The 20,740-nt window shown below is 54.7% G+C and overlaps 9 protein-coding genes across 9 annotated transcripts; 5 read left to right on the top strand and 4 right to left on the bottom strand.

Moving 5' to 3' along the window:
• Positions 1-1,319: 1,319 nt before the first annotated feature.
• C8A04DRAFT_24889 (uncharacterized protein) lies at positions 1,320-2,474 on the top strand (the record flags this gene model as incomplete). The annotated part of the gene is made up of 1 exon (XM_062779343.1): positions 1,320-2,474. One exon carries the CDS (start codon positions 1,320-1,322, stop codon positions 2,472-2,474), a length of 1,155 nt encoding a protein of 384 aa, XP_062640466.1.
• A 413-nt stretch (positions 2,475-2,887) lies between these two features.
• Positions 2,888-3,628, bottom strand: C8A04DRAFT_24888 (exocyst complex component SEC3; the record flags this gene model as incomplete). The annotated part of the gene is made up of 1 exon (XM_062779342.1): positions 2,888-3,628. One exon carries the CDS (start codon positions 3,626-3,628, stop codon positions 2,888-2,890), a length of 741 nt encoding a protein of 246 aa, XP_062640465.1.
• Positions 3,629-5,867: 2,239 nt separating this feature from the next.
• Positions 5,868-6,092, top strand: C8A04DRAFT_24887 (uncharacterized protein; the record flags this gene model as incomplete). Its single annotated transcript, XM_062779341.1, has 1 exon — positions 5,868-6,092. The coding sequence occupies one exon, from the start codon at positions 5,868-5,870 to the stop codon at positions 6,090-6,092; it is 225 nt and encodes a 74-aa protein (XP_062640464.1).
• A 677-nt stretch (positions 6,093-6,769) lies between these two features.
• C8A04DRAFT_9191 (cohesin loading factor-domain-containing protein) lies at positions 6,770-9,877 on the bottom strand (the record flags this gene model as incomplete). Its single annotated transcript, XM_062785391.1, has 6 exons — positions 6,770-7,602; positions 7,658-7,749; positions 7,804-8,364; positions 8,420-8,535; positions 8,591-9,270; positions 9,376-9,877. 6 exons carry the CDS (start codon positions 9,875-9,877, stop codon positions 6,770-6,772), a joined length of 2,784 nt encoding a protein of 927 aa, XP_062640463.1.
• An 843-nt stretch (positions 9,878-10,720) lies between these two features.
• Positions 10,721-12,275, top strand: C8A04DRAFT_34309 (Alpha/Beta hydrolase protein; the record flags this gene model as incomplete). The annotated part of the gene is made up of 6 exons (XM_062782790.1): positions 10,721-11,356; positions 11,418-11,553; positions 11,614-11,728; positions 11,786-11,900; positions 11,955-12,083; positions 12,135-12,275. The coding sequence occupies 6 exons, from the start codon at positions 10,721-10,723 to the stop codon at positions 12,273-12,275; spliced, it is 1,272 nt and encodes a 423-aa protein (XP_062640462.1).
• A 417-nt stretch (positions 12,276-12,692) lies between these two features.
• Positions 12,693-13,383, bottom strand: C8A04DRAFT_24884 (uncharacterized protein; the record flags this gene model as incomplete). The annotated part of the gene is made up of 2 exons (XM_062779340.1): positions 12,693-13,004; positions 13,081-13,383. 2 exons carry the CDS (start codon positions 13,381-13,383, stop codon positions 12,693-12,695), a joined length of 615 nt encoding a protein of 204 aa, XP_062640461.1.
• Positions 13,384-13,784: 401 nt separating this feature from the next.
• On the top strand, positions 13,785-14,549 carry C8A04DRAFT_34308 (Imidazoleglycerol-phosphate dehydratase-domain-containing protein; the record flags this gene model as incomplete). Its single annotated transcript, XM_062782789.1, has 2 exons — positions 13,785-14,061; positions 14,137-14,549. The coding sequence occupies 2 exons, from the start codon at positions 13,785-13,787 to the stop codon at positions 14,547-14,549; spliced, it is 690 nt and encodes a 229-aa protein (XP_062640460.1).
• Positions 14,550-16,250: 1,701 nt separating this feature from the next.
• C8A04DRAFT_24882 (carbon-nitrogen hydrolase) lies at positions 16,251-17,934 on the top strand (the record flags this gene model as incomplete). The annotated part of the gene is made up of 4 exons (XM_062779339.1): positions 16,251-16,395; positions 16,447-16,764; positions 16,830-16,842; positions 16,902-17,934. 4 exons carry the CDS (start codon positions 16,251-16,253, stop codon positions 17,932-17,934), a joined length of 1,509 nt encoding a protein of 502 aa, XP_062640459.1.
• Positions 17,935-18,945: 1,011 nt separating this feature from the next.
• On the bottom strand, positions 18,946-20,353 carry C8A04DRAFT_24881 (uncharacterized protein; the record flags this gene model as incomplete). Its single annotated transcript, XM_062779338.1, has 2 exons — positions 18,946-19,053; positions 19,184-20,353. The coding sequence occupies 2 exons, from the start codon at positions 20,351-20,353 to the stop codon at positions 18,946-18,948; spliced, it is 1,278 nt and encodes a 425-aa protein (XP_062640458.1).
• Between the last annotated feature and the right edge of the window lie 387 nt (positions 20,354-20,740).

Raw genomic sequence — 20,740 nt, 5'->3', positions numbered from 1 at the left:
GCAGGCACGCTACGCAGCAACTAACGGGCTCCTTTCGCCTATCGCAAGGGCACTTGGCGGTGCCTGTCAAGTGGATTAAATAAGGTTGGACCGAAATGTCGGGACTGTGGGCGGGAAGACAGGAAGCCCGAAAATGATTAAACAGAGAGAGTAATGTCGAGTTCCCCCAGCCTTAATAAATTCCGGACGCCCTGACGTGTTCACTTGCTTCTTGCTAGGGCAGAACTTGTCGATCAGGCCTTGGGCAGTGGAAGTTGTTTTTCTGCAAGTTTGAGTGGCAGTTGGTGGGGTCCTTCTCACTGCCCGCTCGGTTGGGCAGTGGGGCCGTGTACGAAAATCGTTGAGAATAAGACGGAAGCAATACGAGGAAATGCAGTGGGGGAGGGTTCAAAGAAAGAGAAAGAAAGAATTATGCACAGAAGACGCGGTGAGGGAAAAACAATCCCAGACTGGTTAAAAGTGTTCAATCACGGCAGTGTGAACACTGTGGTGGCCGTGAAGCCGGTCTCGTGGCTGCGTCACTGCCGAGCACCGCCGAGCCACTGCTGACGTCTGCCCCGAAATATGAATCCGGCATCCGGGCCCGAAGATCGGTGGAGGTTGGCTGTTGGGTGCTGAGTGAGGCCTCCGGCCGAGGAGAAGGATATTATACCTTTTTCAAGTTGTCAGGCATCTGAAAATGGAATATTGAAAGCCGAATGCGGTCGTGGGCAACCCATCTGCTTTCCCTAGCAACTGCTTAAATAGGTATCGGGTGCACTGCGGGACTTGCACCGAGTGACGGGAGTCTGTTCTCAGAAACAGTGGGGATTGATTAGTAGGCTGCAAGTGGTGGGTTGTCGTTGGCCAAATGGTTCAGCCCTTTGTCGAGTTTCAGGTTCGCGCAACGGAACCGCCTTCCAAGTTTTTGGGTGTTGCAGGACATGAGACATGGTAGGTCGCCAGCGGAACCGATCGATTGCAAAGCTCGAGAGCTGGGAGGAGACAAGTGAGGAATTCATTTTTTTTTTTTTCCGAATCATCCACTACGTGCGAGTCGAGAAGACGTTCATCCCCATTTAAGAATACCATTTCAGAGGTTCAACAAGAAGCGTCTGATGTTGGCTCAGTGGAAGTTCGAGAAAGATGGAAGCTTTCGAAAGTGGGCCAGGGCCAAATGCGAACCTGAAGGCCTCGGCCCGTGAAGGCCCGAGCTTTCAAGGCTTGGCACAAGTGGGACTCCATGGGCGATTGAATTTGACTTCGTCTCATTTTTTGAAGATGCGCCCCGCGCATCACCACCACCACACACCACGCTGCCGTTGCGGCATTCTTTGACCATGCGCTGCTTTCGCAATGTCGGGCGCCAGGCCTCCAGCTCCCTAATCTCAACCGCAAGTCCGCAGCTAGCCAGCCCAGTACGATGCTTTACACAATCCGCTCTGCGGCCCCCACCTAACCAACCCAAACGCGGCATCGACGACAACCCGCCTGCACCTCGACCCAGCAGCCAGAAAGACAACTATCGCCGGCTTACCGCTAAATACAACCCTCGGAAACACTCCCGTCGACCAGGGATAGATGATTCTATCCGGCCGTTCCATAGCAACCCTACGGAGAACAAGGGCCAGCAACAGCAACCAGCCCAGCCGCAACCCCCACAGCCACTGTCACAACCACAGGAACAGGAGCAGGAACAGGAACAAGATCAACAAGCACCGCAGCCGCCGCAACAGCAACAGGGACAGCCCGAGTCGGAACAACAACAACAAGAACAACAACAACAACCACATCCCAACGCCCAACCGAGAAGGCTGGCAAAAGAGAGACGCACTCCCGTCAGCGAGCTCAGCGCCGTCCAGCAAGCGCTTGCAGCTACCCCAGAAGAAGAAATCCCACCCATCGACCCCTTCGAAGTACTCTTCTACAAGCGGAAGGTATCGATTCCGGTCCAGTTTCGCGGGCCGCAGATGCAAGACGGCGGCGAGCGCATCGTGAGCATCCAACACGCGCAATCCGAATCCGGAGACTTGGCTGAAGCAACAGCCGGGGGAGATGGGGAAGCGGCCAATAATGGCGGGGTGGGGGCCGTCGGCAACAACATCAATGACATTCTGGAAACCCTGGCAAAGAGAGACGAAGACTTAATCGTCCGCGAGAAACGGCTCTTAAAAGCGGAAAGGAGGGTTGAGACGAGATGGGAGCTCGTGAAGGAGTCGATGGCTGTGTTCAATACTAGGGTGGACCACGTAATCAAGCTGTGTGATAAGTTACTGGAGGACCAAGGGAAAAAGCCTGAGGATACATTGCCTGGCGAGGACATCATGGAGATGCAAGTTGATAAAAAGGAGGAAGCGGAAGCCGAGATGCCGGGTGTGCAACAGCCCACTACAGAACAAGTTAAGACTGCAAGAGAAGCACGGGCGAGGAAATTAAAGGTGGAACTAAAAAGGCACGCTGGAGGGGAGGGTATCAATGCAAAGGCCCTTGATTGATCGCCCCGGGTTGAGGTCCGACACGGATTCGACGCGATACCTCACGATGGTTACGGGCAAGCATAGTTCAAATGACGTGCGAAAGCTAGTCATTCAGCCTTGCTAAACGTAACACCTGAAGGGTTCCCAGGGGTTCTTTAGGGGCCGGCGGGAATGGCCATCTGCAAGACGCTGATGGGGTGATGGGCTCCAAACAGTGTGAGAGACCCACACGTACATAAAGGGCCCGCGTCGGTAGAGGATATAGACGGAATTACCAGCGGCTATTGTACATAAAACATTGCGATGCGGACCTATATCCTTGTAGGCACACCCATGTACTATATCATACACATGAATCCATCCGTCCATGCCGTTCAACCACCTTTCCCAACTGTACAATGCCCCTCCATCCAGAATCCTCCCGATGCCCCTTATTTCTTCCCATCTCCCCCCTTGTCCTCCCCTCCCTTCTTCCCCTCCCCATTCCACACCTCCTTCACCTGCTCCACAATCAAATCCCCATACCCTTTCCCGCTCTCCAGCGCCTGCCGTTCCTCCTCAAGCCGCTTCTCCTGCCACCCATCCTTCTCCCCGCCCATCCACACCCGCTGCCACCAGCCACGCCCATCTTCCCCGCTACCACCTTTCCTAGGCTTATACTCCCTTCCCTCCGCCTCCGCCCGCCGTTTCCGCTCGGCTTCCATCAACGCCCGGTTCCGCTCCGCCCGCTCCGTCGGTAAATGCCCAAAGAGCCCACCACCAGCCGATTTCCCGCCAGATCCAGCCCCAGCCTCAGCCGAATTCTTCTTCCCATCACCATCAGCAGCAGCAGCAGCAGAAGAAGAAGAAGTAGAAGAAGAAACACCCAAAACCGCCCCCCATCTCTCAATAGACCGTGACGAGATCGACTGGCCCGTGTAATCCGCCGCCAGCCGGTCAAACCCCCAGAAGGCGCCGCCGCCGAGCAAGAGGTTTTGGGCGGTCGGCTTGAAACGGCCGGCGCGGCTGCCGCGGGGGGAGCGTGTGGGGAGGAGTAGGGCGATGGGGCAGAGGATGGCGGAGGCGATGGCGGCGGCGTGGAAGAAGGTGGCGTAGGGTTTTTCTGGTGGGGGGGATGGTGAGGTTGGTGAGGGTTGTGATGGTTGTGATGGTTGGGGGGTAGTGTTTGACATGGTGGTGTTGGGTGGGTTCAAAGGGTTATTAGGTTGATGGTGGGGTGTATGTGTCCCTTATGTATGGATGCTGGAATTGTCCTGTTTGGCGGTGTATGGGGATGCGGATTGTACGCCGTAGAGGGGTCGTTCGTGATATCATTTTAGCTTGGTGGTTTTGGAAAAAGGTTGCAGGGGTTGGGCTTTGGTTGTTATCGATAAGGCTACCTGGTTAGAGCTCAGCTGGGCGCTCGGTCACCACACACAACCCCGAACCAATCCTGAGCTGAACTAACCCTGGCTGAACCAACTCTCCAACGACATAGCCAGAAAGGAGCAGAGTCACGACAGCAGTGCCACAACCAAACCACACCTAAAAATATCTTTGGCGGGAATACGTCATATGCAGCTCTTCCCTAACCTGTCTTGCCTGTTCTTTGATGAAGATCGACTATAACGGCCACTCCAATAGCGTCTCTTGTTGGAAAAGGACCGCTATTCAACCGCAGTGAATACCCTTTCGGTCAGCTTTCCCGCCTTCGCTTCTGAGAACCGGCCCGAGAGGAGTCAAGGCCACCGAGAGATCACCATTCAGCTCCGAGCAGCCGAGCAGACCAGGCAAGGAGGCAAGCCAGGATTAGGCGGTGACCTTGGGAACTGTGACGCTTCTTACGAAAAACAAACAACCAATGCAAAGCTGCATTGGGTAAACAACCAGCTGGTGTAGCCCCTTCTTCCCCGGATCGACTTCCCAAGAGATGAGTGAGGTGACCCCGACTGCACGTATACACTACGTCCGGTTCGAAGCCCGAAGACGGGAAACCTCTGCGAGCCTGGACGTCGGAATAAGGTAACGATTATCCACACTGTAGTCCCATCCTTCAACCGCAGCCGATGTCTCATCTGACGCGCCTGAAGGCTCCCCAAAGCTAGGCGGCGATCGTACAGGTGTAGTTAGCCAATCATTCTAGTGTACACTAAACACATGAAGTGCCGGTGCCATGGCACCGTGCCACATTACCAGTGCCGGTCCCCCCCAGTTTTTGGAACTTGGCTTTTCAGCCCTGCATGCTCACCGTTGCGTTTGTGGTTCGATCCCTTGGCGATCACTTATTTCCATTCGAAGTGGTGGGGGAGATACATGTGTACACTAGGTAATGGTCGGAGAGACAGATCAGATTAAGCAACCCCTCAACTAGCTAGTAGCTTAGTCGCATCTCTTGCCCCAAAGTCTCAAACAGCGCGTTCTTGACTGCCCCAAGGGCATCCCTGGAAAGTCTACGCCGTCGAATTTGGTTGGCATTCAGGCATGGTCCAGCAAAGGCGGGATTGTGGCGAGGAAAGCCGTGTTTGGAAAGTCGAAATTATACGGAAGGCTAATGTGGTTGGTTGTTACATTGCCCACGGCTCTGTGTCACGGCCTCGCGCAAATCTTTGGCAACTCGGACAGTTGCTGACCCTTCTGTCCCCAAAGGAGCCCATGCCAGCCTAGGTATCTAGGGTTGGCCGGCTTTCTAATTGAGACGATCGACCCTGAAGCCTAACTATGTCAACCTTGTTCACTAAACCCATTGGTCTTGTACCGGATGACAACGCCCCCAGGGACCAGGGGATCTCAGGGATCAAGCCAACCGCGATGAAGCACTCGTTCTCGCTGTCCCAACAAGCAACACCAAGTCGGCCACCTTACGTCTCGGCATTAGCCCACTACAACTCTGTGACACTTGCCACGGACAGAAGAGGGCAAGAAACCACCTAGAAGGCTTACTATCACCCCAACATGGCCAGCCAACCCCCCGGAGCGCCAGCCACCACTGACATCACCGCGAGAAAGTCGATCGGCGAACCAAAACCCAAAGACAGTGTCAAGGAGCCTTAAGCTTGTACACCGAGGGCCATCGTTGGCCCGCTTACGTGTAGAATCAAGGTCTTCGAGACGCTCAGGGGGTGATGATCGTCGTGATCGTTGGCCCATTGTCGCTGTATCACCGTCCGTTGAGCTTGGAAGGTTGAGAGCAGACAGAAGTTCTCCCAATGTATCTCTCTTCTCCCAAGTGTAGTGTTCCCAGCTTCCCTCTGAGATATTCTCCAGAAAAAGTATAAAGCAAGGCAACATCTCCCGAGAAATCACAACATCTTTTCCCCTCCTTCTCAGCATCACAACCCCCAAGCCTTTCCAAACACCACCAAACAACCAACCATCAACGAACCAACCACCACAACCCACCACCCCCTTTTCGTTAAACCCCCCCTACTCAAAATGAAGACCACCCTCCTCCTCACCCTCACCGCCCTAGCCGTGACCACAGTGCATGCCTACTGCGACGGCACCCCCGACAGCACCTGGTGGCGTGACGGCGACTGTTCCGAATCCACTGACCCGACCTGCTACAACCGTTGCCGCGAAGCCGGTTACGGTTGCGGTGGCTGCGGTGGCTGGCTGTATGGCGAGTGCTGGTGCTGTAGCAATGACTGCGCGGCGTAGATGGGGAAAGAGGAGAAAGAGAGAGAGAGAGAAAGGGGCACAATTTGATGTAAGTCGGGCGTCTTTTTTTGGGTTGTCTTTGTTGCTATTCTTCAGGTTTACTGACGGGACTGTATGGTAGGGCCAAAGTGGCAGATATCTGAACGGATGGGGCTGCTGGTATACGTGGGATTGGGTGAATATTAGGTTTCTGTCGTTTGCGATGTTTACGGGAGAAGATATATGCAAGGACATAGTTTGTTTACCTTGGCTGCTTCGCTTTAGTCTACAATCGAGAGAACTTGCAGTAGAGAACGAGCTTGAGAACGAGCTTGAGAACGCGTTTGCTGTTAGATAGGACACACAACATTGAAACTGTTCCGACAATCGTAGCTGCCAAAATCGCAGTGACTGTGTCTTCGAATCTCGGTGTTCCCGGTGTAACTTCGACACTGACGATGTAAAAGGACTGAAGTCGTTGAAATCCAATGTTGCAATTCCAATACCCGGTTGCGCCATTCCTCCCCTCATAATAGTCTACAGCACTGGGTATAATACGCGATGCCATTAACTTCGACCGACCGAAACAGCCGTTTTTCCCACAAGCAAATTCCCCTTGATACCCCAGTACGCCGTTCCCCAATACCTACTTCCCGTAACACAAATAGATTCCCCCCATCAAACATCACAAGCAAAAATCAAAACCGCGTCTTCGCAAACGCCTCATTCGCCAACTTCACGCCTGACTCATGGGCAGCTCTCGCCTCGGCCAGTGCCCCCTGCATCTCGAATGACTGCGCCAACATACCGTCGGCCACACTCATCCACAAAACATTCCCACTCTTGCGCGCTTGCGCCGCGCCCGCACGCGCACTCTTAAGCGCCTGCTCGCCGACGACATTTTCAAACAGCCGCGCGCGCATGATATTGAGCGCGATAGACAGATACTGGGTGTTGCTCGTCTGCTGAGCACCGCTCAGCGACTGCTGGATGTGACGTTTAACTTGGTTGATGGACATGGGGGGGTTCACGGCCGGGCCGATCGCGGCTAAAACCAAGTTGTAGACGGTGCGGATCTCCTGATCTGGGTTGTCCTCGCAGATGGGGCGGAGCAGGTCGATCAGGTCGGCGGTTTCAACGTCGTCGACCTGGAGAGGCTCTTGCAATATCCACAGGCGGTTGAGGGCGGCGAGGATGGAGAGTTCCGTTACGATGCGGCTGGTGTCAGGTTTGGGCGCACCGGACCAATCCATCTCAAACCTTTTGTCTTTCCAAACTTCTATTGCTTTGTCGAGAGCCGCCGTACCCTGGTACAAGACGCCTTGAAGGTAGAGCGTCAAGGCGTCGAGGAAGTTTGATTGAGGGTCGTTCCGGTTCACTGTGTCTAAACAGGCTTTCACTTTAGCCCAGTCGGATAACGTCGAAGCCTGGAGTCCAGTAAGGAGATGTGCATAGGAGGAGAGCTCATTTGCCCACTCGGCTTGTCTAAGTGCTTCCGGAAGACTGAACGACGTTGACGTGGGTTTTCGTTCTAGGCCTTGGTCAGCTTGGGAGGTATATTTTGAATCTAAGACGGTTCATCTCACCTTCTAATAACCTCACCGCTTCGTTCCACATACCCGAGCTACGGCCGGGTGTCGAGGCTTTGTAGTGAGCCACGATGCCATTGAAGACATACCTATGGTCGGGTGTTAGATGAAATTTGAAGTGTGGCATAGGAGCTGAAACTTACGCCAACGCCCAAGCTTCTTGCTTCCCTAGTGTCGTTAACACTAGATAATCGACGCGCTCTTCGCCAGGCCGGAGTACCGCTCGCGTATCAGCGCTGATTATCTGCTGCTGGTTGGGCATACGGTTGATCGGCAACAATAGCTCGCCAGATTGCGAAGTCCACTCCGGGGACTGTTTCAATTCTTCCAGTCGTTTCTGAAGCGCGCTGAGCTTCTGTGCTGCGATCTGGTGAGCTTTTTGGTGGAGGCTACACGCCAGATCCAACAGAAGAAGTAATACATCTGTCTGAGGTGTACGAATGGACTCGTCTAGCTGCAATTTTGAGACCTGAGCGATACACATCTGTACACGTGTGGCCCAGTCGTCCTTCATAGTGGTGAGGTGAGCGAGCCCCTCAAGAAGCATGGCTATGACGAAGACTCCCTTGTCATGGCGCTGGTTTGCGATTCCTGCGATTTTCCGTAGGTTTTCGATGGCGTGGTTATCAGCCGCCGTCCCGGATTGGAGATGGAAAGAGGCTTTCAGAAAACGGAAAGCGTAGATCCAAGGAACGTGTTTGTATCTAGGAACACGTTAGCAGTCTCTTCCAACACTGAATGCTGTGGGGGGCCACGTACGTTGTGCAGTCGGTGATATGGCCTTCTATCGACTTGAAGGCTGCCTTCTGATTGCGCTGGAAGAGCGTCTTCATCAGGAGAAATTGGGAGCAGTACTTCAAGTCGAGGAATCGATGCTGTACCCGAAGTCAGCCTGGTATCGTGGAGCAGTCACCTGAGCGTCGATCTTACCTTCTCGCACACCGATATGCCTCTCGTCAAAGCTGTCTCCGCCTCCGTGATGTTGTTTGTCTCCTCAATAAGAACACCGGTGTAACGTAAACATAGCCTCGCCTCGAGGCGTGGCCAGAGTTTATTTGACTTGAGCGCAACGTCCAGACAACCCAACCCCGTGGCTACTAGCTTGTGATGCTCGGCCACCTCTTCTGCATTCATGGTTCTTGCAACTTGCTGAGCCGCCGCATTCGCCTTCTCGAAGCAGTCCTCGGCTACACACAAAAGAAGTGGCAGCGTCTCGGCATGAGCCGATGCATGTGGCGTAACAGGTGAATTCGCAACGCTCGCACTCGAACTCGGCCGTCTTGGGTCTTTCGAAAGTAACTTTGGTGTGCCGCTTAACGGTGGCCGCTTCTCTAATTTAGGGCTCGCTTTCACGGGTATCGGTTTCGGGGTCTGGGTTTGCGGTTGAGCAGCGCGGGATAGTTGTGGGCTCGGGGTACTCGCGGGATGAAGCGGCTGCGCTGCGGGGAAGGCCTTGCTGGGAGGTTTCGGCATCGGCGATTGTTGGAGAAAGGAGGGGTCCACGAACTGTACAGGTGGCGCTGACATCGGTGCGGGCGACGGTACAGGTTGAGGGGGTGGGGCGGGCTGGACCACCGGAGAAGGCTGAGGGATCGGGGACGGCCGGGGAGCTGGGGATGGCTGAGGAAGCGGAGCTGGTTGGGTTATCGGAGAGGGCTGGGGCACGGAAGACGGTCGAGGAATCGGCGATGGTTGAGAGATTGGGGGCATTTGACTAGTCTGGGAGGGCCGAGGGGCTGGAGATGGTTGAGCAATAGGGGAGGGTTGCTGGTGGAAGGAACCATGGTAGTTTGGATACTGTGGTTGTAGGGGAGCGCTGCCGGGATAGAAGTGAAGCGGCTGTTGCTGCTGTTGTTGTCGTTGTTGTTGCTGATGCTGCTGCTGCTGCTGCTGCTGCTGCCGCTGCTGCGGCGATGGGTGTTGCGGGGCATAGGAAGGATGGGTATACTGGGCGTGTTGTTGTTGATGCTGGTACTGATGCTGCTGTTGCGGATATGGTTGGTGCCCACCGGGGTAGGCGTTCGCGAATTGCGGGTGCGGCAACGATGACTGGGGTTGCAGCTGGGATTGCAGCTGTGGTTGCAGCTGTATTTGTGGTTGCGATTGCGGGTATGACGGGTGTTGGAGTTGGTGATGTTGCTGGTGTTGATACTGCTGCTGCTGCTGTTGCTGCTGTGACAATAGTTGAGACGGCGCTGGTGGGTGTCCAGGGTGCATCTGGTGCATTGGATGGAATTGGCGTTGTTGATAATGTTGCTGGCCCTGGCCGCCGTATACCTCGCCGGGAGGCATGTTATCGGAGCACCGGGTGATGGCCCGTTGTGCGTTGCGACAGCCCGACTGCGGGAAAAAGTTGAGCGTGGATCGTTGAGAGTGGTTTTCGTTCTCCAAGTTGGCACGCGCCAGTCGCGGCTCATCGCACTTCGGGAAGGCGCTGTGTCGTTGGTTGGTGGACCGTGCGTCCAGGCACTGGTGGAGAACAAGGGATCGGACTCGAACGGCTTGGCATTATCTCGGTGGGCCGGCGTTAACGGCCCCGACCGCCGTTCCATTGCCCCACCCTTCCGGTGTGCCTCGGTAGGTCCAGACCTTCCAGGTTTGTTCATCCTCGTCTTGTTTCCAAATTTCCGGGTTCGTTTAACCAAGACTCGTCGTTCTGGGATAGGAGGCGCATTCTCGCCGCTTCCCGACCATATTCTACTTCCATTGATCGTAACGTACAGCGTGTTTGGGCGTTCGGCGTGGCGTTGCAATTATCTCTTGCATTGTGCTTCATTTGTATCGGTTTCCGCCTCGCCCCCTATGATATGATCTTCAGCCCATTCCTCCGTGAGGGTGTCTACAAGTTGCAACAACGGGAGGACAGAGAATATTCTAGAGGCCCCACCTTCGCCGTGTCTTGGCCTGCATCGGCATTGAGGATTACAGTATCTTGAACTCCGGTCCGCCGTCCGACCTCCAAACCGTTAAATAAGAACAGCAGGGTCAAAGATTATTGACCGGACTCCGATCAGCCAAGATACGCCTCCTGTTTCCGATTTACATTCGTTTTTCAGCACCATGGACTGGTTTGGCCGAGCCAAGATTGTCTTCACCCATGCGACCTCACCGCTAGCGTTGAAGAAGAAAGATGGGACATCGACAGACTTGCTTAAAGTCTGCGAGGCCAGCACTCCCACTTGCCAACTGAACCCGCTCCTGTTCAATGGCGACCTTCAGACTATGTGGACGGCAGTCAAGGAGCATGGTCCCCCAATCTACTACCGTCGGAGGATATTCGACGCCGACCACAAGGTTTACACCGGTACCTTCACCGTAGATTTCGCGGTGGACCCACACAAGGACGTGGACGAGGAGCTGCCGCCCAGAACTGCTTTCTTTTCCGACGATGATTTTGCCCAAATCGGCTCTGACGACAGCCGGCCCATGCTCATCGTTCTTCATGGGCTGTCTGGAGGCTCTCACGAAATATACCTTCGCCATACCATTGCGCCCTTGGTCTTAGATGAGGGTAATTGGGAGGTTTGTGTAGTCAATGCTCGCGGATGTGCCAACAGCAAGGTGACAAGCGGTGTTCTTTTCAACGCCAGGGCTACCTGGGATCTCCGACAGGTGGTGAAGTGGGCAAAGCAAACCTTCCCTAACCGGCCGCTATTTGGCGTCGGGTTTTCCTTAGGGGCTAACATTCTAACCAACGTAAGGCTATGGACTAGCGTGATCCTATCCTGTGATAAACGGCTGACCGACATGTTTCTAGTATGTTGGCGAGGAAGGCGAAAATTGTCTTTTGAAGGGCGCCATTTCTGTGGCCAACCCATTTGACCTAGAGGTGGCAAACAAGGCGCTTCAGCGGACATTTCTAGGCAAGCAAGTGTACTCGAGGGTCATGGGAAGTATGTTTCACCAAAATGGAGTTATCTTTACGTTCTGCAGAGTGTCTAACAAGTAGGCAGGCAGCATGAAAAAGCTCATCGCCACGCACAAGGACGCGGTCTTGACGCACACCAACTTGGATTATGACAGCATCCAAAAGGTTACCTACCTGCACGAGTTTGACCGGGAGGTTCAGTACGTCGACCACATTCCATGCGAAATCGGGAGGGTTACTCACAATATGCTTCACAGGACGGTCACCTGGGGATATCCTACCGAAAACGCCTACTATCGCGACGCCTCCTCCTCGGACGCAATCCTGGCCATCAGAATCCCGTTCCTTGCCATCTCTGCCTTAGATGATCCGGTAATTCAGCTACCTCTCCTCCTAATTCGCCCTGTGGCTAACACTCATACACAGATCGCCGTATTCGACGCGATTCCATTCCAAGAGTTCACTCAGAACCCGTACACCGTGCTCGTCACCACTTCACTCGGCGGACACATATCGTGGTTCGAGATTGGTGGCGGGAGATGGCACCCCCGACCGGTATGCCTATTCCTAGATGTGTATTCTCCGGTAAGAGCTAACCTCCTGTAGATCTGCAATTTTCTCAACTACATGGCCAATGAGATCAACCTTGATGCCATCACCCCCAGTGACAACGGCAAGAAGGCCGAAACCCAGTTCACGACGGAGTTTAACCCCGTAAGGAGGAAGTTGCGCATTCTAGACAATTGAGGTGTATTTCGAGGGGGGTGGGAATGTGAGCTTGTGCTAGATATGCTAGTGTTTGGGATAGATGGATAGAAAGCGAGAGTCTCCCTGATAGACTAGAGGATGATTTCAATTTACCTGTCATAATACCTAGGACATAGTATCAACCAAGCGCGCATAGCAAATGACTTACTAGGTATTCGTTTCCCCATTTTATACAACCCCCCTTACGGATAGGAAGGCTGCAGCCACATGGATCCGTTTGTTGGTATCCGTCCTAAAACCGACAACCCCAAAATTTTACCCTTTCAACATACAACGCCAAACGCCCGCCATGCAGATGAAAGACCCACCACAAACGAACCACCCCCCAGAAAAATACTCGAAAACAGAATCCCTTCTCATCATAAAAAAAAGTCGCCCTCTTCCCTACCCCATCGCTCAATCCGCCCCAGCAAAAGAAACCCTCTTCTTCTTCGCCTTGGCCGCCTTCGTCCCCGTCAACGCAACGGCCTTCACGTTCTCCTCCCCATCATCCCGATCACCACCGCTCTTCCCAGCCGTACGCTTCCGTTTCCGCCGTAGCGACTCCTTGGTGTCCTCCAACCGAGCCTTTCGTTCGGCCTCCTTCTTGTCGGCCTCGGCGCGGCGCGCCTCGCGGATCTCTTCCATTTGCCGCGCCCGCATCATCTTGGATTCGATCTGCCCTTCCTTTTCGGCTTGGACGAGGGCGAGAATGGTTGTCATGCTTTCCTGAAGACAGAGTAAGAGCAATTGGTTAGCTGCGGTGTAAAACGGGAGAGAACGGGTGGTGGCGGGGAAGACGAACCCGATCATCAACAAACACCTTCCCCTTCTTCTTCCCCTTGGGCTTCGTCACGCCGACGGGCGTGATCATGTTCAGCTCTGGGATCCCAAGCTCTTTCTCAGTGTACGACTTCTGCTTCTTCTTCTTGTCGAGCCCTTTTAGGTTCGGCCGCCCCTTAACCTGTGTCGCGGGCGCCTTGGATTTTGAGCCGGCCTTGCCTTTCGATTTTGAGATGCCGCCGCCGCTGAATGATGACTTGCTTCCGCCCGTGCTAGTGCCCTTGGGCGCGGCGTGCTTGTTTTTTACTGTGCGTGTTGGTGCCATTGGTGTGTGTGGGGATTTTGTGATGGGGGGTGGTGAAGATGGCGAGGTTCTCGAGATGTTGGGGTTTGTCCCACGCGCTCAGGACACTGGGAGCGCAGCGAGCTTCGAAAATTTCGGGGTCGGCTTCGTTATCCGCTGGGTTTGGTCCGTTATCGAACGGTTAAAGTGGGACCAACAGGGGTGGTTTTGGCGGGTCTGGCACCTCCCGGCAGGCAATGTAATTATTGGAGCGCGGGGTTCACGATTGCTTTTGGTCCCGCCGATTGCGGTGCAAGAACCTCAAAATTTACTGGGACAGGAAAACGAATAGTTTGCGACAACCGGTGTTTCCTTGTTAGAAACCGTGCATTTTGAAGATTTGGACCTATAATCCAGCCAAAATCACACGGAGACAACCCAGCATGACATCCTCAAACCCTGCACCCCGGTGGGCGGCCTTTGCGCGCGACACCAACGAGACCAAAATCCAAATCGCCCTCAATCTTGATGGCGGCGCATTCCCCCCAGACACGGACGCCCGCTTGCAAGTGAGCAACACGGGTGACCACGCTTCCCAAACGAGCAAGTCGCAGACCATCAGCGTCAGCACAGGCATCGGCTTCCTCGACCACATGCTCCACGCTCTGGCCAAGCATGCAGGCTGGAGTCTGGCGCTCGCCTGCAAGGGCGACTTACACAGTCAGTCTCCTCCTCCTCCTTTCACTTTCTGAGTTACGGTTCATCTCGATCTAAACAATCTCCCCCATCCCTCAGTCGACGACCACCACACCGCCGAAGACGTCTGCATCTCACTAGGCTACGCCTTCGCCCAAGCCCTCGGCACGCCCACGGGCCTCGCCCGCTTCGGGTACGCCTACGCCCCGCTCGACGAGGCGCTCAGCCGGGCAGTGGTCGACCTATCCAACCGCCCCTTCTGCGTGGCCGATCTGGGCCTGCGGCGCGAAAAGATTGGCGACCTCAGCACTGAGATGATTCCGCATTGCCTGCAGAGCTTTGCGGGGGCCGCGCGCATCACGCTGCATGTGGACTGTCTGCGGGGTGATAATGATCATCATCGTGCTGAGAGTGCGTTTAAGGCGCTTGCGGTGGCGGTGCGGCAGGCTACGAGCCGGGTTGCGGGGAGAGAGGGGGAGGTGCCGAGTACGAAGGGGACGTTGAGTGTATAAGGGTGGCTTCTTTGGAGGTATGGGGATATGGGAGAGTGGTTGGTGAGTCGGGACGGGACATCTTAGATAGGGTTTATAAGGCTGGATATTTTTGGACCTAAAAGGACAAGATAGAGTGATTTAAAATCTGAGTGATGAGGCACGAAAGAGCATATCTGTTTATACACACCTCTGCCTGCTTCCGCTACTATATCTCGGCCGCCGTCAATACCTCTTTTACTGCTCACCTTGTGGGACTACGTAAAGGGGGATTACGATGTTTGCTTGGCGGGGGGTCTAAGTGAGGGTTTGTATGACATGTTATGAAAAAAAAAAAGGGGCGCTTGAGGTGGTTTTAGTCAGTCATGGATACCAGGTAGTTAAGTGCGAGTATCATAGGTAGACACAAAAGGGGCAAGTTAGGATTGGGGTCACACAAGTGCGCTAATGAGTGGCTCGGGCCGTTGGGTGAGACATTTCGTTATGTCGTTGTACGAGGGTGGGCGTGGCGTTGTGGTGGGTTGGGGATATGTGTACATATATACCACATGGTATAAGTGCGATGTTGTGATTTACGACGGTGTGGAAGTTAAACTATATTACAACGGAGTTAACCTTAGGAACACTCCGTGAGTGTCGAGTAGAGAGCAATCAAAGGTACCTGTTGATGAAGAATGAATAAAAAGACGATGATTTTCAAAAATGTGTTTATCCGCGGACCTTGTCAACTCCCGTGTAGCCATTCCATCTGACTTATCTTGAAGGCGTGCCAGACTCCCAGAATGTCAGCATGGCCGGTGGAGTTGTCCAGAAGCGAGCGGAAAACCCGAGAAATCAGACCAGACTGGTGGAGCTTTTGGATCGACGATCGACAGAAATGGGGGGCCGAGACCGTCCGGGGGTGAAGGACGGTGGTATTGGATGATAAGGTGTCCGAGGGAGGTGAGGTTGCGAACCTAAGTATGGGGAGCGATTCCTTTTTCAACGATACCACTGTGATGGGGAGAAAACGGCAGCGAGTCCATCCAATTCAACAACGGGCATACAGTGGAGCGCAAAAAGCGATCCCCAAGCACGCGAGATTCGGGGGATTTCCCATTCGGTTCAGGCTGCTCTGTTGTCCATTGAGTAAATGAGTGCCGCTAGTAGGCCATTGCAGCGTGCACCTCTCTGGTTGCTCCAGACCTGCGGGGTATCCCGCCGACTTGCATGCCCCGTCCAGTTGGCGCGGATTGGTTTCCCATTTGTTGAAGAAGGGCAGGAACAGCCCATGCATGGATGGTCTTGCCCTGGGTGAGCCCTGTGAGGTGAGGTGGGGAGATGCAAGCACATGGAGCGAAGAGACGGGGCTAGCTCTGTTGGGGAAGAGGGGGGGAGAAATGGGGTTTATGGTGGTCTGATTACCGTCAGTTACGTGTAATGGGGTAATTTACGGCCCTTTTATGCGGAGAGCCCTGGTATCAGACAGGGCCGTTACATCGTCTTTTGTGCCCGCCTGTTCGCCCCACGGCACTTTCCCTCGAGACCGGCGTCTCGGGACGACATAAAAGGTCGAGGCCCGTGTTTTGGCCGTAAATGGATCGCTTGATGATTTCAGAGGTGTATCGGATCTGAGGCTGCTTGGAGACCGCTGGGTTGGGACTGAAACTTTCCGCCATTGTCCTCGGATTCGCCACCTTGGGACTTCATCTTTACCAACAGACCTTACTTTTCGTCGGCAACATGAAGATTGCGTGTCTCCAGTTCGCGCCCAAGGTGGGGGATGTATCCAACAACATCGCCCGCGCCGAAGATGTCCTCGCCCATGCCGATCCGGCCGATCTCAAGAACCTAGACCTCCTCATCCTGCCCGAGATGGCCTTCAGCGGTACGTTCCCTGCGGTCCAACTCGGTTTGCTTCAAGGCTGACTCTGTCCAGGATACAATTTCAAATCGGCAGAACACATTGCGCCGTATCTCGAGCCGACCGGCGCCGGGGTCAGTTCGCAGTGGGCACGCACTATGGCCCGCAAGCACGGCTGCACCGTCGCTGTGGGCTACCCGGAGAAGGCCGAGACAGGAGATGAGGGGGAACCGGAGTGCTACAACTCGGTGGTCGTGGTAGACAGTGACGGCAAGCAGCTCGTCAACTACAGCAAGTCGTTTCTGTACTATACCGATGACACCTGGGCATGTGAGGGCAAGGGCTTTTACGGGGGGAAACTGGGAAGTCTAGGGCAGGCTGCCGTGGGGATATGTAAGTGTTTCTGGCATCTCTGGCAAGTCAATTCAAGGGGACCCGAGCTAATATATACCGCCTAGGTATGGACATCAAGTAAGCAGCGTAACAAACCAACAACCCGAGAAACTAAGAAACCCCACTAACACACCTAGCCCCTACAAATTCGAAGCCCCCTGGGACGCCTACGAGTTCGCCCTGCACGTCCAGCGCGTGGGCGCCAACCTTGTGCTCCTCTCGACCGCCTGGCTGACCAACGACGACCAGTCCACCTTCCTGGCGCCTCCACTCCACCACCCGGACCTCAACACCCTGCTCTACTGGGTACGCCGTCTCGACCCCGTCATCGCCGCGGACAGCCCCGAAGAGATCATCGTGGTTTTTGCGAACCGGTGCGGCACCGAGGACGAGGCGACCTATGCGGGGACCAGCACCGTGTTAGGGATTAAGGGCGGTGAGGTGTGGGTGTATGGACTTCTGGGACGGGGCGTGGAAGAGTTATTGGTCGTGGACACGGCGAAACCGCCATTTGTGAAGATTGTAGAACGGCCGTCTTCGGAGGGCGTGTCGGTGGATGGGGAGGAGGAAGAAGAAGAAGAGGAAGACGAAGAAATCAACAAAGACGCTGTCGACGAAGACATTGAGAACAACAACAAAACCGAAAAAGGAACCGAACCCCCAGAACCGAAAACCGAACAACAACCACAACAACATAACAACACACCAGCAACTGACAACCCCACACCAAATCCCCAACCCAACACCACCACCAGCTACACCGACTCACCCACCCTCCCCTCTTCCGCCTTTGCCCCCTCCATCCGGCCTTACCACTACCATCACCCCCGAGCGGGCACAACCTCAACCAAACCACCACCACCACCCACCTCGGCCCCTATCATACCCCTTACCAGCACACCAGTGCCAACGACAACGACAACCTCAGTAGTCCTACCCCTCCCAACACCACCCGATTTAGAAGACGAGGAATACACAGGCAACCACCACCGACTCGCGCTCCCGCTTCCGCAGCCGGTGATGCCGATTATTGGTGTACCGCTAACACCAAAGGAGGAGATGGATGAGGTAAGGGGTGCAGAGAGGATGTTGCCGCCGCCGGCATGGGGTGTGGCCGATTCGATGGGGGGGAGGGCCAGGGGAGAGGCTGGGTTGGGGGTTGTGGGCTGATGGTGCTGGTGATGGTGATGGTTAGGGGGGTGTTGCTTTGTTAGGTGTTGTTGTTTGGAGGTTGGGTTGGGCTTGGGCTTTAATCTTGGTCTTAATTTAGGATTACGGCCTTTTTGTACCTTTCTGTATCCTCTTTTTTGGGTTTGTCCGTCTCCTTTTTTTGGTTGTTGATAGTCCATCCCTGTGAGGTATAGTTCTATTGTTTGAATGGTAATGGAATGTGGTTGCTCAAGTAAACTTTGTACCAAACAACTCTGTACAAAAACAAGGGGTGTCTTGCACTTCTCAGAGGTTGATTGTTAGTCAAGAGGACTCTGAGATGATACATACGTCAGTCATTACAGCCACACTGCAAAAGCCAAGCTTCAAGACTGAACCACAAGTGGTATGTTCTAGAGTAAAGGCGTTCGGTTCAAAGGACTTGGACATGAAAAAGAAAAGAAAAGAAAAGAAAAGAAAAGAAAAGAAAAGAAAAGAAAAAAAGGCGCACAGTAATTTCCTGTGATGAGCGGGTTCCTCCCAGTCTGGGTGTACTTGACTATATGATATATCCAATACTCGAATTTTAATTTACCTGTGTGTATGCATCATCTCCCAAAAGACCCATGTTATGTTCTAAATGATATCATCCACATCATCCAACCAACATTTCAAAAACATCCCCGCGCAACATAATGCATCATGACAAGGTCGTACCCAACGTTCAAGCAAATAACTATACCACACCCAACCGAGCCAACCTACGCCTTCCCCTTCAACCCGTAACGCCCGCCAGCTCTTATAAAATCATTAACATGACACCCATAAACATATATATGTATATCAAATCACACCTGCACCATCACTACACCCACATCACCATCGTTCCTGCCAGATCTCAGACCCCCCCATTCCCCTCCTCACCAACCCCCCACCACAGCCCCCTCGCTCGACCGGAAAACGGCTTCTTCCCTGCTAGTGAATGGGTTCGATCGGGCAGCAGAAATGGGCGGGAGAGCCTCGCGCCTGGGTCTAGTTGTAGTTCTGGTTCTGGTTCTGTTGCTGTTGCCGTCTGTGGTGCTTCCCCTGGTTCTGTTGGTGCGGCTGATGGGGCTGGTATTGTTGCAGTTGCAGTTGCAGCTACTGGTTTCTTTAATAGTGTCATTGATGGAGTGCTGCCCGCTGATGTGAATGGAGAAGGTGGACTAAAGGTCGCGATGCTCATGTGCCTTGGTATTGTTGTTTGAGATGTTGACGGGACTGTTCCCACGGCTGTTCCGCTATCGTTGGATGATGGGGTGGTGGGCTGACGAGCAGGCCGTGAAAAGTTTCGTTTGACAGGATGAACGGCCGGCGTAATCGCGGCAGTTTCTGCTGCCGTCGTAGGGAGAGTGTGTGATGTTGCTGCTGCTGCTGTGCGGCCCGGTTGACTGTAGCGTGCGTGTTGCGTCTTCGTGCTCTGCCACTGCTGCTGCGGCTGCAACTGCGACTGCGGCCGGGGAAACAACGAAAAGAGATCCCGCGATCGGCCTTCCGGCTGGACCCGTAAAGAGCGCCCCGCCACTGCCGTGACCGAGGTCGGTGTTGTGGGAAGTGCGGGCAGCGGGGCCGCGGGCGGAGAGACAGGCTTCCAGAGCTCGCCGGACGGGTTGCGGTAGGTGGTGACCCGTCCGCTGTTGGCCGCGGTCTTCCGGCTCTGTTTTTGAATTGTGGGCTGCGTTTGGAGAGGTGGTGGAACGGATTTCCGTCGTGGCGGTGATAACCGGGGAGGAACTATTCTGGCGAGACGAGGGAGTGGTGTGGCAGGTAGTTCGGTGAGGGACGGGCGGTGGAATTGTCGTTCCGGCTGGTAGAAGTTGAACGCCGTGGCCGTGTCGATGCTCTGACGGCTGGACGTGGGTGGGGGGATTTTGCGAAGGGGAAGCCGCACATCGTTGCTGCCGCAGAGGCCCAAGTCTACCAATGCTTGGGCCGAGAGGGAGGGAGAGGAAGAGGTTGATGGCGAGGTGCTATCTGTGTGTGGCGTACCCGACTCGGATCCTCCTTGATACCCTCCACCCCGCATGGTCTCGTACGGGGCCGACGCCCGTTTGCGCTTTGCGGCCCGACGGCGGCAGGCAAACATGATGAAGACCCCAGCAAAGGCGAGAAGCGCGGCGCTCACGGTCACGGCCACGACGGCGGCTACTGGAAGCGACCCGTCGGTTGAAGATGTGCTGGCGACGGCGGCGGTGGAAGAGGGACTACTGGTGGTTCCCGTTTGCCGCGTTTGCCCCGTCCTCGGTGACCTCGCCGTCTCCGTACCCAACGTCGCGATGCTCACTGTCAATATGCTGCTGATGAACCGGGGGGTCGGCAACGCGGACTGGGCGGTTGGTGACGATGGCGATTGCTGGTCAAGGTACAGCGTAACCGCAGGAGGACTGTCCCGGCGCGCCATGCATCGTCGACCATTCCGGGAACCTTGGAGTCGGGAAAGCCGCTCGTGTGTGAACACATTGTTCCATGACTAACCCGTCCCGCGCGGCAGCGACAACGGGATGGACTGGATTATATGTCCATCCCTGAACGCGGCCATCCGGGCCACATGACGACAGAGTGCCTGGCCCGGCCCCATCTTGCGGCCACTTGAGAATGCGTATGCACAGTTACTTCCACGGTTACACACACCACATGTCCACTTGCCAGCTTGCCAGCTTGCCGGGCCAACCGCTCGGCATCGTTGTGCCTTGCTGCTGTCGGGGCCGACTGCAAGGAATCACGCATGCCAGGGGCGGTGCTGAGTTGGCCCATGACGCCGATTCTAGGAACAGGAATAGGCCGGCAG

Source organism: Dichotomopilus funicola, assembly GCF_033296635.1.
Source record: "Dichotomopilus funicola strain CBS 141.50 unplaced genomic scaffold C8A04scaffold_4, whole genome shotgun sequence".
NCBI lineage: Eukaryota > Fungi > Ascomycota > Sordariomycetes > Sordariales > Chaetomiaceae > Dichotomopilus > Dichotomopilus funicola.
Note: the sequence above shows the minus strand (reverse complement) of the source record. Positions and strands in the feature narration are given on the sequence as shown.